This window comes from Crocuta crocuta, unplaced genomic scaffold (assembly GCF_008692635.1).
Source record: "Crocuta crocuta isolate KB4526 unplaced genomic scaffold, BGI_CrCroc_1.0 scaffold179, whole genome shotgun sequence".
In the NCBI taxonomy this organism is placed as follows: domain Eukaryota; kingdom Metazoa; phylum Chordata; class Mammalia; order Carnivora; family Hyaenidae; genus Crocuta; species Crocuta crocuta.
The window spans coordinates 6,503,023-6,520,059 of record NW_027551568.1 but is presented as its reverse complement, the minus strand read 5'-3'; the positions used below and the strand labels follow the sequence as shown (position 1 = coordinate 6,520,059).

The window sequence follows — 17,037 nt, the reverse complement described above, 5'->3', positions numbered from 1 at the left end:
TCCATCCTACTCTCAAAACATATCTTGGATCCACACCCTTCTCTCCACCTTCACTGCTTGGTCCAGGCCACCCACCTCTTTGGACTTTTGCCCTGCCTCTCAACACGGGGCCAGCTCCCTCCCTAGCTTCCTTCTAGGTCCCTCATCACTCTGAAGCCAGAGCAGTCTGCTGAAAATGTAAACCACTCCCCTCGCTAAAACCCTCTGATAGCTTCCCACTCCACACCCCGCCCCCCTGCCCCCAGAAATCCAAGTAACAAGCAAGCTGGCTGCCATGACCTCTAAGCCCCGTATGACCGGCCCTTCGCTGCTCCTCCAACTCCCGGCGGCCCCTTCTTCTCTTCCCTGTTCCCTTCCACCCCCACTGGCCTCTTTTCAATTCTGTGGACACCGCGAGCTTTCTTCTGCCGTGAGCTCCTGACTTTTGCCTCTGCCCGGGATACTTTCCCCGCCTTTTTTTTTTTTTTTAAGTTTTAGATATGTGGAATGCATTATGCTTAAGAGTATATAAAATGCACACATATGCATTGCACACACACATGGTTTAAAGGATGCTTGTAAATCTAGATCCTGGCTAAGAGTAAGAAGATTAAGAATAGAGGATCCTGCCAGATGCCCCTCCCAGATCATTTCCCCCCCCCGGAAGTGACCCCTGACCTGACATTTGCAATAATTATTTCTTTGTTTTCCTTTGTATTTTATAATCTGTATGTAATTCCCCCAAAATTGTTTATATTTTGTATATTTTGGATAGAAATATGGTATCAGTACCCTTTTGTTTCTGGCTTATTTTGTTCAGTGTTGTATTTTGTGAGGCTTTACTATACAAGCCTGTGTTTGCACGTTGCTGTAGTTCGTGTTTGTGGCTCTGGTGTTTCCTATGGTGACTCTCCACAGCTTGTCCATTCTGCTATGGGTGGACATCTGGGTGTTTCTGATTTGGGGCTATTATAAGCAATGCTACATGGACATTTGGGTAGATGTCCCAAGGCGGGTGGAAAAGAATTTTTTAGAGGAATTTTCTAGAAATGGATTTGCTGGCTTCTAGGTTAGGGGCATCTTCAACTTTACCAGATGATGCCAAACTTTTCCAAGATGGTTGCATAAATTTGACACAGTGCACGAGAGTCTACTGCTGGTCACTAACTACTTGGTCTCACCAGACCTGTTAGATTCTAGCTTCCTTGGAATTGTGTGAGTTTTACCGAAGCACTGAGCACTGCTCCAAACTCTAGTGTGACCCTTCCAACAGCCCTGGAACATTGGTGCCATCATCCCATTTTGTAGATGAGGAAGCCAAGGTCCAGTTGGCTTAGATCATTAGTACTCTGTTGTGCTGGGATTCAAGCTGAGGTCTATGCATCCTGAGCATATGTTTATTCTGCAGTGTCATATGCTGGCTCTGGTACCGGTGGATAGCTATGAGTATCTTGGGGATAGAACTCCTTTGAGGAGCTTAGTGCCATGATGACCTCAGTCTTCGGTGCACATCAGAATCACCCCGTCACCGTCCCCAAACCCACCAAATCAGAACTGATGATGATGGGATCTAGAGAATACAAAATAGTATCTTGTTATGGTTCTAATTTGCATTTGCCTGTTGACTAATGACATTGAGCATCATGTCATCAACTTATTGGTCACTTGAATTTTCTGAGTCAGTTCAAGTCTTCTGCTCGTTTAATTGGGTTGTTTGTCTTACTGACTCGTTCGTGTCCTCTGTGTAGTGTAAGTTCTTTATAGTTTGTGTGCTGCACATATGTTATCTCAGTCTGTGGCTTGTCTTCTCATTTTTTTTCAAAGTATCTTTTGAAGAATGAAACACTTTAATTTAGTTGAAATGCAAATGAGCGTTTTGTTTTTTCTTTTATGGTGGGGTTTTGTTTTGTTTTGTTTTGTTTTTGCATCCTGTATCTTTGTCAACCTCAAAGACAAAGATTTTCTCTTCTGTCAGGTATGCATGTTTTAACACACTTCCCAGTTGGTTCTGCTGTGCACCAGAGTTGGGGAAGCCCAGGTATCATCACTTACCCTAGGTTTGGGGTCAGCTTTGAGCTTGACTTCCAGGTTTGCCACTTACTGAGCAAGTCACTTTGTCTCTCTGAGCTTCAGTTTCCCTGTCTGCAAAATGAAGTAAAAATAGGGCCCCTCCACAAAATTGGCTGGAAGGGTTCAATGAAGTAAAGCTCAAACAGAACTTAGCCAAGCGCCTAGCCTGCAGAAAATGCTCTGTAAAATCTGTTTGTTTATAACAAGCAGTAAAGTGGAATAACACGTTTTGTTGTTTGTTTTCAGTACATCAAGTCCTTCTACAATGAATCGTGGGAAAGAAGGCATGGACAGCCAATTGACCAAGACACGCTGACCCTGCTCTGGTCTGTGACGGTGTCCATATTCGCCATCGGTGGACTCATGGGGACGTTAATGGTGAAGCTGATGGGAAAGGTTCTTGGGAGGTTAGTGGGACGTCCCTGCTGGGGGAGCCCCTCTAGCGTTTGCAGTTTGTCTGTAGCATAGTCGGGATCCCAGAAGGCAACAGAATTCCACTCGGGCAGTTCATCTAGAGATTTTTAGTGCCAGGAGAGCAAGGGGAGGAAATAGGGCACCTGAGGCCAAGGAGAAATGAAGCCATGGACAGTGGGCTGAGCTGTGGAGGGCTGTGTGGACTGGGCCACGTCAGACTGTATTGTTGAAACAAGGAGGGGGGAGGGGAGAGATACTCTGGCTTTTCTCTCCTCACGCCCTCCAGCCTGCTGCCAGTGCCTCGCATTGGTCAAACCAAGTAGAAGCCAGAAACCCCAGGAGCCTTTTTGGTGCAGTCCAGGAGGACCAGATCCCAGGGCTCAGAGAGGACGGGAAGGGAGGAGGGGGAGCGGGGATCTGGCTGCAGCGGCAAATGGAGAAGAGTCAGCACGGTGTCTCAGACTCCTCCTTGCAAGTCCATAGCGATCTGCTTTGCAAAAAGTGGGAGTTCAGACTGTGTTTTGTTACAGGTCTGGATAACTTACTAAACCAGTCTCCTATGTTTAGACGCTTAGGTTATTACAGATCTTTCGTATTTACAAATACGGTAATGTAAGTGTCAAACACTTCATGTTGAGATTTCCCATCTGGGCCAGATCCACTTTACCTCCTGAACTTCATGTCTCGCTTATTTCTGTCCTACGAAGACTTCCCTGAGGTCAGATTGACTTATCAGTAAATTTCCCCAAATGTTTCCTCTGTATCTTTGCTTGTAACTTCTTGGGAGATACTGGGGTATTAGTGGAAAAGTGGAATCTGCAGCATCCATGTCTGAACTTGACTCATGAGTTTTCCACTTCCTAGTTGTGTGCCTTTGACCAAGACATTTAATGTATTTGAACCTCAATTTCCCCCTCTGTAAAAATGTAGGAAATGTTACAGGGACTAGGAAAAAAAAAGAATGAAGGCAGAATGGCACATGAGCAGGAGCTCAGTAAGTGGAAGTTATTATTATTTACTGTATTACTTAACATCCTGCTCCTCATTATCCTGACGCGCATACACTTCCCCATACATAGTAAGTGCTCAACACATCTCCATATTGCACTGACCTGAATTGGAAAGGAGATTCATCAGACCCCAGAAAATCTTTCCACTCCTCAGGGCTATAGAAACACTATTTTAAAGGGTGCCCCCCACTTCCTTTCCACTCGGCCTCACATCCACACCAAGGAGTAAGTTAGAACTGATGGTATTTCAGAGCAGGCTTTCACAAGGCTGGGGCAGGAAGCCATCCTGAAAACACGCATGTGGTGCTCAGGAAAGTCTGTAGTATCCGGTGAGGCAGGAGAGGTGCTGACATTTTCCTTGTCCCCAAGTACACTTCCAGGTGGTCATAAATGGGAACTCTGTACTCCAGAGAAGTATAACTGTGGCAGAGCAGAGCGAGGGCTGCCATTTTCTGTGCTCCCCCAACGTTCCAGGCCCTCACACATATGCTCTTATTTCAATTTCTCCACTCTCTAGGGTCTTAGATGGGGGATGGAGTCGAGAGCTTACACGGTGCCTGAGCTCAGGTTGGGACCTACCCCACCACACCATGCACCTCCCATTATGCCAAGCAGATCTAAGTAGGGGTGTGCTGGCAAGGGCTCTGTAAATCCATTCTCCGAGCTTTGCTTAGTTAGTGGCAAGATGCAGCTACGGCAATGGCCTGTTGGAGGGTTGTGAAAATGAAATGAGATGGTGGACGTAAAATGTTCATCTCAGTGGTTGACAAGGAGTCAGCGCCCAGCCTGTGCTGGTTGGCATCACGGTCGTCCCTGTCCCCGCGCTCATAAGCTGTTCCTGAGGCATGTCATCCCGTCACTCTGCAGAACCGGTAGTGATTGTGTATTTCCTGTTGCACTGAAATTCAGGCCTTCTTACACACACCATTGGATCTAGTTTTCCCGTCTGGAGCAGAGCAGAACAGATATGCAAAAAACTATAGGGAACCTCACACAGGCTTTGACATCGGATCCTCAGGCATGGTCCTGAGCAAGCCATAAAACCACATCCACCCATGCAGCGAATACTTTTGGACCCCTGCTGGGTGCCAGGCACCGATACTGGCACTTGGGCACCAGCGGCAAACAGCTGCCTAGCTGTGAGCGATGCACTGTGCACGTCATCGTGGCTTCTGGAAGCCCGATGGGCGGGTGGACAGGTAGTAGATGTACAAGAGGCACAGTCTGAAACCCATAAAGCTCGGATGAGCACGCCCACCGGAGGGAGCAGCTCCGAGGGTTTCAGGAGACATGTTTACCAAATGCGCCCTGTCACTCATGCGTGTGACGGGAACTCAAACCAAACTGGCTTTGGCCCAGAGGGAGTTAATTGGCTCACATAACTGGAATATAACTCAGCCGAATCCACCGGTCTATTCTCCCTGTCTCTCAGCTCGGCCTTGCTCTGTGTTGGCCTGGTGCACAGGCTGGCTCTCCCCCGTGCGGGGGCGGGATGGCCCCGGCAGCTCAGGGCGACCCCGTCTCTGCTCAGCATCCCCAGCACACACTTCTCCTTCCAGCAGTTCTAGTCGGCTCCCAGGCCTGAATCTCATTTACTTGTGTGAGGTTGCAGACCCCTGGGGCTTCTCAACCAGGGGCAACTTTGCCCCAGCAGGAGACATTTAATGACAGGATCTGGAGGTGGCTCTGTTTGTCACTGCTGGGGGGTGCTGCCAGCATCGAGTAGGGGCCGAGGAGGCTGCGAAACATCCTACAACACACAGGACAGGCCCCATCACAAAGAATTTTGTGGCCCCAAGTGTTCATAGTGGCCAACACTAGAAATCCTGTTGAATAATGCACTTGAAAGGTACCATATCATGAGCCCATTTCCTGGACCTGCAGTGGGGTGGGGGTGCGACACCGAGTGCAGGCAAGAATGTTTCCTGGAGGAAATCCCATAGAAGAGGGAGGATGGGTATTTTGTTTAGAGTGCAGGCACACGCACACAGGAGAGGGACAGAGGGCAAAAGGGAATCTCAAGGAGGCTCTATGCTCAGTGCAGAATCCAATGCAGGGCTCAATCCCACAACCCTGGGATCGTGACCTGAGCTGAAATCAAGAGTCAGATGCTCAGCTGACTGAGCCACCCAGACGCCCCAGAAGGATGCGTATTGAACAAGCATTACATCCTGCCAGGAAAATAGCAGGTCCTCAGAAGTGTTATTTTTCTCTTTCTACTTCAATATTTTAAAATGTGTGTTTACTTTCTAGAAGGCAGAAGGAACGTTAGCTCTCTGGGTGCCTGTTGCAGGCGGCTGCGGTGCACGTGGGAAGCCTGCTCTAGGCTTCAACAACAGAAATCTCTTCTCTCGCAACTGGGGAGGTGGGAAGTCCCAGACCAACGAGGCAGGGGGGCTGGTTGCTCCCGAGCCCGTTCTCTTTGGCTTGCAGGTGGCTCTCTTCTCACTGTGTTCTCACACAGCCTTTTTCCTTAAGGGAGAGCAGGCTTCGTGTCTGTTGGATTAGGGCCCCACGCTTACAAAGTCATTTAACCATAATCTCCTCCTTGAATGCCCTGTCTCCAGATATAGTCACATTGGGGGTTAGGGCTTCAACTGAGGAATTGGAACACAATTGAATGCACAGTAGAGGACATACACTGGTCGCTGACCATCTCCTCTTTCAGGCTGGAGTTGTCGTAGGAAGGTGAGTTCCCCAGAAGCAGAGCCTATGAGGGGGCTTGGGATACATGCGTTTGTTGAGGGAGGGCTCTTCCGGAGTCCCCTTGATGGTGATGGAAGCAGAGGAGAGAAAAGGGGAAGAGAGCCAAGCCAGGCTTGGGGTTCATGCCAGATGATAAGAAGAAAGACTGGGCATGGCAGATGTGGCCTCCAGGAAGGCAGAGTTCCAAAGTCTCAGAGAGTCAGCCAACCCCAAATGCGCAGTGACTTTGGTACAAGCTGTTTCTGCACAATATGTTTGTCGGATACGGACATGACCTATTTGTATTACAGATGTGAGAGCTGGAAATGATGGTTTCAAGTCAATAAATCATCACTCTTGCCACACACTGCCCACCACATCTATTGGAACCAAATACTGGTCCCCCCTGGGCCCATGTCAGACTTTCTGTTTCCCTCTGTTACGTCACTTAGCATTTTGGGCTGTAACCACTTACTGACATTTCTGTCTCTTCCCTGCAAGGGAAGCTCCTTGGTGTGAGAACCACGTATGAGAGGTGTATGAGAGCCCCAGCACCTGAGCGGAAGCTTGTACACATGACGCAAGCAAGCTTGTTGGACAGATAGAAGGGTGGATGGAGGAATGCCTGGTGCTTGAAGGTTTTTCTACTGTAACTTCCCAAAGTGGCTGTTTTTCTCCCATTTTCATACTTTCATTCACTCATGCACTTATTTCCCTGACAAATATTTTTGGAGCACTTGCTGTGTGCCCGGCACTCAGGGGTGAACAAAGTGGACAGAGACTCTGGGAAACAGCTCTCCCGGCAGAGGGAACGGCAAGTATAAAAGGCCCTGGGGAATGACCAGCCTTGGCTTCTTTGAAGATAAGTGAGACAGGATGTCAATGTGGCTGGGCCAAGTCAACGAGTAGAAAATGAAGCTAGGAAGACGGCACTGAGGTTGGATCCCGAGGGCCTTGCAGGGCAGGGCTGGGACTTAGGTTTTTGTCTAAGCTGGCAAGTTGCTGGTGTGTTTTAAGAGCGGGTCTGATTTACACTTTGAAGGGCTTGCTGTTACCAGTGGATCTGGGGGAGACTAAAGCATCTTGCACTAATAGGATGAGGCGATCTGGTTTTCACCAGGTTTGTAACAAGACACGGTGAGGGGTAGTGGTTATTTTATGAGTTTTGGCCATGTTTTAGAAGTAGAAAAAACAGGCCTTAGTAATGTATCATATGGGGGATGGGGGTGAGGGACAGAAATAAAAAATAATGCTAACATTTTTGGCCTGAGCAGCTGCAAGGATGGTGGTGTGATGGTGTTATGGGTTTTTTTTGTTTTTTGTTTTTTTTTAGGTAGGAAGTCTTTGGGGAGAATAGGGTGTTTTTTTTTTTAAATGTTTATTTACTTTTGGGGAGGGGCAGAGAGGGAGGGAGACACAAAATCTGAAACAGGCTCCAGGCTCTGAGCTGTCAGCACAGAGCCCGATGCGGGCTTAAACTCATGAATGGTGAGAGCATGACATGAGCCAAAGTCGGATGCTTAACTGACTGAGCCACCCAAATAACCCAGGAATAGGATTTGGGGAGGAAAGAGGAGCAATATTAGGAATTTAGTTTGGGGTATATTAACCTTCAATTGTCTCTGAGACTTCCTAGTGAAGATGTGAAGCAGGCAGTTGGATATATGGGTCTAGCACTTGGAGGAGAGCTCAGAGCTTGGATGTTAGTCTGGATGTCATCAGTACATAGGTGAAACTTGAAGCCAGGACAGAAAAAGGGATTACCTATGAAGTGTATAGAGGTCGAAGAAATGGGCTCAAAGGCTGAGATCAGGAGTCCCCCAATCTTGAGAGGGTTGGGAAAATGATAAGGATCAGCCAGTGAGGTAGGAGCTGGCCCACCACTGAGAGCTGGAAAGCAAGTAGTGACCCCCTTTGTTCAAATGAAGATGAGGCCTGAGCGTTGGTGGACTTAGCAATGTGGAGATCTCTGGTCACCTTACAGGAGCTGTTTCAAAGGCAGGGTGGGGAAGACAACCACTGGACTGGGTTTAAGAGAGAAGAATAACTTGAGACAATGAGTGTAGATGGGTGCAGTTTACCTTTTAACAGCGTGTTAATGAGATATTCCAGCAGAGAGGGGAACACTGGTGGTCAAGGGCAAGAAATGAAACTTGCTAAAGCAATATTCTTATGTAGGTAAGAGGTGGGTAGGGAATTGGGGGGTAAGTGGAGGGACTGGCCTGAGATGGGAGTGCAACAGTATGTCCTTAGGAGAATGAGGGAAGGCAGTGTGTGGGCGCAGAAGCAGGCAGTTTGATGCAGGTAGGTCGATACACGTGGAGGGAACACGTGAATTCCTCTCCAGATTGCTTCTGCTTTCTCAGTGGAGTAGGACGCAAGGTCATCAGCTGAGAAGGAGAATAAGGGGATTTGAAGACGGATAAGGTGTATGAAATAGTCCTCTAGGAGAGCAAGACATTGAACAAACCAGAGAACTATAGAATGGTTGCCAGGAGGTCCCAAAGCCCAGTTGTGATGGGTGGTCATGAATTTCAAGTGACAGAAGTCAATGTAGTTCGGGTTTTCTCCAGCCAGGCTGAGCTCTGTGGTGCATATGGGAGGTAGGTCAAGATCTAACCAGGGTTGGGGTTTTCCAGGCACATATGATGAAGGCGACTGGGTCAGAGGGTCAAGGAGCTGAGGATGTGATGGCTGTTTAAAGTGGTGGACCATGGAATTCAGGCTGAGTAAGCAGGAATGGACAGACAGGAGGAGGGTGATGATTAGTAGAAGCAAGGTATGATCTTGGTTTATAGGCCAAGCTAGGCTAAAGAATTTTTGGAAGTGTGGGTGATGGAAGCCGTATCTCCAGAGGTTCCCCAATTCACTAATCCTTTATAAAAATACTTTCTAAGTTCCCTGTATCTCTACCACTTGGTGCTGTGTGATTGAGTTAAAGCATGACATAGCCGAAGCTCTCACATTTCCCCCAAGCCTTCTCTTGTCGAGGCTCAATATGCTGAGTCCCTTTGACCATTTCTCCAGTGACATGCTCTCTACTCTCTTCATCACCTTATCACCCTTCCTCATATTTGGCCCCTTCTGCTGAGAGCTGATCTGGGCTGCCCACGAAGATTCTGCACTACAGGAAAGCTCAGAACAGTGAGTCTGGTGTCCCAGGTGGGGTTCTCAGGGGTCACCGGAGTTCTGTGCTCAGAAATGGCATGTCCCTGGTCTCCCTTGTTTTGTTGTCATGCTCATCCCCAGGGAAAGATGGAAACACAATCATTAAACTCCACGTCTCTGAACCCCAGTGAGTCAGCTTTGCAAATTATTTGTAAGTAAGGTTTCCATCCTCACCGGGACACTGTCAGGCTGGGGGTTATTTTGGGAAAGAATATATTAATATGATGAACTTGCTTAGGGGGTGTGCAGCCCTGTTTGCAGATGTTTTAAGTCAGAGCTGAATGTGACTTTAACATTCTCTGCGTAGCACAAAATACACCATCGTATCCAGTGCAGGACCTCAGGCCAGAGCACTTAGTGGCACCCTTGACTCTTCTCTCTCTCTACCTTGGTCCAATCCACCTGTAAATCCTATAAACTGTCTTTAAAACACACCAGGATCTGACCTCATCTCACTACCTCCACTGTTACCGTCCTGGCAGAATAACGATTGGCATTTGCATGGTCCGCTGCGAACGCTTCCCAGCCCGTCTCCATGTTTCTGCACTTGCTTCTACAGCCCATGGTCAACAGAGAAGTCTACGTGATCTTGTTAATGTAAGATATCAGTCAGGCCATGGCATCCCTCTCCTTAGAATCTTCCAGTAGCTGCCCATCTCTCCAGCTGGGAACCCAAGTTGTCATGGCGGCTCCTACAAGACCCTTATGAGCTCCCCCTCCTGTCCCTCTACCCTCACTTCTACTATTTGCTTTCCTGCCTCCTCTGTCTCCAGCAGCACTGGGCTCACTTGTGTACCTGAAAATAGCCCATGTCTGACCATTCGTACCTGCCTGCCAAGATTGCTGCTCCCTGATATCCACATGGCTGGTCTGCATTCCTTCTTCAAGTCTGTGCTTAGATGTCACCTTCCCAGATGTCTCCCTGAGTAAAATTTCCCCCCACCCCCAGCATTAGTTTTCTCTACAGCATTTGTCTTTTACTTGTTTACTGAGAACATAAGAGCAGGGACTTGGTCATGATGGCAGCTATGTGCCAGAACTTAGAATGGTGTTCAGCACCCAGTCCACATTCAGATGTTGTGCTGAGTGCATGGATGTCATGCACATGTTGAATGACATGTTGAATGTTGAATGAGTGAATGATTGTTGAAAGAATGAATGACTGAGTAAATATGGCAGCCACCATTGTGGGGAGTTTAGTATCAGGGCAACTTGGATGCTGAACCTCCCATTTCATAGTATGTGAACTTGACCACGTACTCAAATTCTAGATCTGTTTCCTCACATGGGACATGGGGTGGCAAGATTACCTAATTCCTAGGGTGTTCAGTGAGTATAAAGTACTTAAAGTATAGTAAGTACCCAGGGAGTGTTAGCTATCACTATGGATTTTGTTTCCTTTTTAGTTTATTGAGGCTCCACATAAGTTCTAGGTGGCATCCTAAGCACTTTCCGTAAATCATCTGATTCTTACAGGAGACTTAGAGGGTAGACATTGTTACTTCCATTTTTTTTTTAAATGTTTTTTATTTTATTTCTAGGAGAGAGAGAGAGACAGCATGAGCAGGGGAGGCTCAGAGAGAGAGGGAGTCACAGACTGAAACAGGCTCCAGGCTCTGAGCTGGCAGTCAGCACAGAGCCCGATGCGGGGCTCGAACCCACGAACCGCGAGATCATGACCTAAGCGAAAGTCGGACGCTTAACCGACTAAGCCACACAGGCGCCCCTGTTACTTCCATTTTAAAGGTGTGGAAACCAAGGCCCAGAGAGGGTAGGAAACCTGCCCGCAGTTGTTCAGTTAGCATGTGGCTGGGCTGTCCAAGTGGGAATAGTATTGGAGGTAGATTCAGGAGAACAGCATTTGTCCTGCCCACAGACCTAGAAGCTAAAGTAAGACTCAGAGCGGGCCAGAGCTGGGCCACCGGGAGGAAACCCAGCCAGCATCTAGAACTTACTCCATCACTTATGCAACAGCTTTGTATGGGGCACCTTCCTGGGCCAGGAACTGGCTTAGTGGCTGGGGCCACAGTGACAAGACAAAATCTCTGCCCACGTGGGGCTTACACTCCAGTCGGGGCATCTGCCAACATACACACAAATAAATATGTATGCTAAACTCCCATGTTGTGGGGGCTGCAAAGAAAATAGAAAGGTGGTAGGATTGTGGGGGATGGGCCCTGCAGCTAGGAGGCGTACCACATCAGACAGCGTTGGACGTGGCATTTAAATCACTGTAGTGAGATAAGACTCGTACGATGGATGGAGGGCACCCATGACAAGGGTCATGTATCAGGAAGCTGCGCAGCACACCCAGGAGACGGCGGGAAGCTTCATGAGCATGAAGGCACAAGTGTCCGATGGCGCGGTCACGGCCATCTCGTGCAAGGTTGTATAGGCCCTGGTGAGGATTTGTCCCAAGTGCAGTGGGAGCCACTAGAAGGTTTAGGTAAGGGGAAGTGTGTCAGTGTTTGCTTGAAAGGATCACTCTCGTTGCTCTGTGGACTGTGAATCCTACAGTAGGGCCGAGTGGAAGCAGGAGCCACCCAAGGCTCCTGGATCTGTCTGAGTGTGAGACGGTGGTGGCCTGCACCACTCCCGGACTGTGGATCAGAAACAGAAAGAAGTGCTCTGCTCGAGGATATACTCTGGAAGCAGGTGTAGGTGGGACTCAGTGATGCAGGGAGGAAGGAAAATAAGAGATGTAAGTATTATTTCCAGATGTTTGGTCTAAGCCACCAAGAAGGTGGAGGTTTTATTTATTCAGATGGGGAAGACTGTGGAAAGAAGGGTTTGGATGCATTTGTGGGGAGTGGTTAGCAGTGGGGATGCAAGAGTTCTATTTTTTTTTTTTAATGTTTATTTTTGGGAGAGAGCGAGAGCACAGGTGAGGGAGGGGCAGAGAGAGAGGGAGACACAGAATCTGAAGCAGGCTCCAGGCTCCAAGCTGCTGGGACAGAGCCGGATGCGGGGCTCGAACCCACGAACTGTGAGATCATGACCTGAGCCAAAGTCAGATGCTTAATGGACTGAGCCACCCAGGCACCCCAAGAGTTCTGCTTTGCTTTGTTTTATTTAAATTTATTTGTATATCAATAAAATTGAGAGAGAAAGCACGCATGCATGCACCCAGGAGTGAGGAAGGGCAGAGAGAGAGAAAGAGAGAGAGAGGGAGAGAGAGAGAAAATCCCAAGCAGATTCCATACAGAGAGTGCAGAGCCTGATGTGGGGCTGGAACTCACAACGCTGAGCTCATGAACTGATCTGAAATCAAGAGTCGGACGCTCAATCAAGCCACGCAGGTGCCCCAAGAGTTCTGTTTTAAAGCTACATGGCTTCAGATGGCGGCTGGCATGCAAGTGGCAATGCCTAGGAGGCAGCGAGTATGTAAGTCTGGATTGAAATGAGTCCAGGCCAGAGAGATAGTTGGGATTGTTTTCAGTTAAGGTCACAGGACTGGACAAAGTCACCCAGGGAGGGAGTGGGGAGAGAGGAGCCCAGGCTCAACACTGAGAAGGGGAGGCTGGTAGGGAGAAAACAGGACAGATCCCAGATGTCCCAGAGAAGACTGTTTCCAGAAAGAGTGCACGGCTGTCCGTAGTGCATGCTGCTGGGAGGCTGTGAAGACGAAGTGAATGAAGTGAGATAATTTATGTAAAAGCCATGCTCTTTCTAGACTCTTCTAAAGGCCTCTTGTGGAGTCTGCGTCAAGGATTGGGATTCTTTAGGGGTGGACCCACAAGTGCTCTTCTTATGTGATGTTGGTGAATCTGATGAACAGCCAGCCTTGAGAACCACTGAGTAATGCCAGTATCAGTGCCGTGAATACTGTTACTGTCATCCTAGCATCAAGGGTCCAGTTTAACTGGAGTAGGAGCCTGGGGGTCGAGGTCCGATTCCTGATCAAGCCCTTTATTTCTCATTGTCTGCTGAACTCTACACCCACAGGGAATTGGGCTGTGAGGCCTCAAGGAGTAGAACTGGGGCCAGAGACAGAGCTACAGGGGAATCTTTTGGCTTGTGAGAAACCACTTTTTCACACACAAGCCACTACTACACCCAGGATGGAAGGCAGAGGCAGCATTGCTGGGGCCCCCAAGCCAGGCCCACTTGGCAGAAGGGGGCAGGTTGCTGGCACCATAGAGCCATGGAGCTGGGACCAAGGAGCAGATGTACCTGCCAGAGTGAGAGCAGGGTGATAGGGAGATACTCAGCCTCTCCTCTTCCCCGGAGGACAGCATCAGGCCTCTCATTGGCCAATCCTCCCAGGGAGCTAGGGAGCAAGGGAGGCTGGGAAATGTAGTTCAGTTCCCTTTGAACCAGCAGAGCAGAGAAAGGATCCTGGGAAACCCAGGCCAATGGCAGACACAGTTCCCACTTATACAGTCTCCAACCCAATATCTTTACTTCTAATTGATTTCTGTGTGACAGCTTATTTTTCTGTGACCCTAACTAGATCTTAAAGCCCGTGAGGCTGAGGACAGGGATGACTTACTCCCGATGGTAAACCCTGTGTCTTGCACTGTTTCCTGAGCGGATATGTCTGCGAAAGCCCTTGCCCCCATGAGGCTACTGGTCTTCCCACCACTGCCCTGCTTTCTTCTTAAGGCTGACCTGTCCCTTCCCAAGAAGACTGAAAGGAAAGGCCATGAGCACGGCGCAGACATGGGCCACCAGACTATTCTCATTGTGCTTTGAGCCTCACTAATAACAAAATTAGTGCCCTTGGGTTCATCTTCTTGAATCCTGAGCCTGCGACCTTCTGCGTCAGAATAAGAGAGGTCAGAGGTGCCTGGTTCAGATGGTTAAGCCTCTGACTTCGGCTCAGGTCATGATCTTACAGCTCATGAGTTTGAGCCCCATGTCGGGCTCTATGCTGACAGCTCAGAGCATGGAGCCTGCTTCTTATTCTGTGTCTCCCTCTCTCTTTGCCCTGCCCCTTCCCTGCTTGTGTTCTTTCTCTCTCTCAAAAATAGACCTAAAAAAAAAAAAAAAAAGAATAAGGGAGGTCAGCCTAGATTGGAATTTCTATTTTAAGTCTTGGCTAAATCATAATTTTCCCTTCATCATGGCATCCACTTAAATTAACTTTTTGACAGTGAGATTGTATTTATGTTTTGAATAATTAATACATTCATATGGCATAACTTTTAAAAGGATCAAACAAACGTAAAATAGAAAGCTTCTGTTGTATATCTGTCCCCCAGCCAATCAGATCCCCTTCCTGGAGGCAACCTGTGATACCAGGATTTTGTGTATCTTTTCCCAAGTTTGTGTCTATTTTTGCATGCACGTATACACACACACACACACACACACACGCACACACATTTCTTTATCATACGTTGTTTATTCTATGCAACGTTCTGTACCTTGTTCTTTGGACTTAACGATACATCTTGGAGATCATCCTACATCAGAATATAGAAAGCTACTTCTGTTTTAATGTCTATGTATTGTACCATTATATAGATGTATCATAATTCATTTTAATAAGGGACGTTTGGGCTTTTTCAGTTCACATTGTAGAAGATGTTGTAATAAGCAGTCTTTGTACTGTCATGACTGAGCTGCAAAAGTGATTAGCTTTGGGATTCTCCAAGAAGATGTATGAAGAGAGAAAAACTTTAATGGAAAGTTTGGGATAAATAAGAAATCATGGAAAGAGCCCAGTCCTGGAATTTAAGAGCTCTAACTCACAAAAGTAGTAACAAAGTCCCCTTTCACGTCCCCATAGCTTCTTCCAGCTTACAAAACAGTTTAATATTTGTTGACTCATTAAAGTTGTTAGGGGGAAAAATATCCTGTGAGAAGCTATGATGTTTTTCTCCAGCTCTCAACTCGCTAGTTGTATGACTTTAATTTCTAATTTGTCTATATCCTGGTTCACTTACCTATAAAAAAAAGGATAATAAAGTACCTGCCTCATAGGGTCATTCTGAGCAGCAAATGAGCTATACATGTAAAGTGCTTACAAAAGGTTTTATCACAGAGCAAGAGTTCAGTAAGCATGAGCTATTGCAATCAGCCTGTAAATGAGGAAAGGAAAACACAGAGCAATAAAATACAAAGTCACCTAGCTCATAAAAGATACAACTGGCACAGGGACCCAGGTCTCCAGGCCCCCAAATAAGTCATGCGTCTCAACCATGAGGTCTTGGAGATATGTTAACAGAAGAGTAACAGCAGTCCTGGTGCAGAGCAGCTATAGGAATAATTGCCATAGGAATTTGGCTGACCTTGTTCAAGTGGAATTAGTTCAACCTCACACTTGGTGCTGTAGTTCAGCAAATTGAAGATGTCATCACATATAAGAAGCATCGTTACATGAAATGCAGAGAAGAAAGGAAAGCAGGAAGGAAAGAAGGAAGGAAGAGGGAGGGAGCAAGGAAGGTTAGGAGAAAAGGAAGGTAGGAAAGGAAGGGAAGATGGAAGGAAAGGAAGGGGAAGAAAGAGAAAGGGAACGCCTGCTAATTAAAGCTATAGGACACTGTGCTGGTTATCAGACTATTGTCTCTCGGCTCCAGACTTACCCTTGATGCTCTGCTGTGTGATGCAGGGGCTGGGACCTGCATGCCTCATCTGCCTTTTAATAAGAGGTACGCAAGAGCCACACAAGAGGAGGCGAGACAAGGGACTTGGTCCTGTTGGTTTGGCTGAATTTTCTGCTAGTCCCAGCAGTGAGTCTAGTTCCCAGCCTTTGTCTACACCCCAGAACGCTGTGCTCCTCAGAAGAACAACCCCAGCAGGCTAGTGCCCACCCTTGAAGATAAACCAGGTCTTGACGACCCCTCTTCCAAGCCCCCAAAGTGTCAGCACCACATGGGCAGCACCCCCTCTGCAGAGATCCCCCTTTCGACATCTGAGTTCTCCAATGCTTGCCTAAGTAGCTCCCTATGTTAAATCCTCTTTGTTAAAATCACTAGAGTGGTTTCCATTTTCCTGCTTAAGATGATTTTAAGACACATCTTGACTTCAGAAATGTTAAGTGAAGGTCTTAGAGTTGATGAAATACAGTAGTGCATCAGGGAATTCATCGAATGTGACACTGCCTTTGAAGGTGACCTAATTAGCCCAGTGGTGAAACCAGGAGGGGAAGTGCCTTGCTCAGGGTCATACAACCAGAGGTGGCAGTAGGGACCAGTGGGGCTCTGGCCCCTGTGCCTGACCCTTAGACCAAAGTTCTTTGCTCTGTGCCTGAGTCTCACTCAGCTGACCCTTCTGAAGGCTGTGACCTCTGTCCCTGGGATGGATAGGTCGACATCCTCAGGGTTGGCCCCTCCTCACCAAACCAGTCTTTTTTTTTCCAGGAAGTACACTCTGCTGGTCAACAATGGGTTTGCAATAACTGCTGCATTGCTGATGGCCTGTTCTCTCCAGGCAGGAGCCTTTGAAATGCTCATCGTGGGTCGCTTCATCATGGGTGTGGACGGAGGTGAGCCTTAACCACGGCGAGGCAGGAGGCAGTAATGTGCTCCCTGGGGGTGCTTCGAAATGAGAGTGGTGCTTGGGGCTATCACATGACTGGGCTCCTACTAGTACTGAGTTGCCAGGGACCAAGGATGCAGAAAGTGTGCCTGAAGGGGACAGTCCCTTGAGATGAACCGCTCCTGAGGCTCTAGCCCGTGAATTGAGAAGCACTGGCTGGGAGAAAGCCAAGTCAGCTCCAGAGACCTGGATGGTTTTTAGTACATCATGCCTTTTGCTTTGTCGT

The 17,037-nt window shown here is 47.9% G+C and overlaps 1 protein-coding gene across 3 annotated transcripts in view; it reads left to right on the top strand.

Moving 5' to 3' along the window:
* SLC2A9 (solute carrier family 2 member 9) overlaps positions 1 to 17,037 on the top strand; it is a 246,081-nt gene that overhangs the window by 68,878 nt on the left and 160,166 nt on the right. For all 3 annotated transcript variants that reach the window (XM_077750505.1, XM_077750504.1, XM_077750503.1), the window contains 2 exons: positions 2,296 to 2,456; positions 16,634 to 16,758. In XM_077750505.1, the coding sequence (XP_077606631.1) occupies positions 2,296 to 2,456; positions 16,634 to 16,758 (286 nt within the window). The remainder of the gene's footprint in view (positions 1 to 2,295; positions 2,457 to 16,633; positions 16,759 to 17,037) is intronic.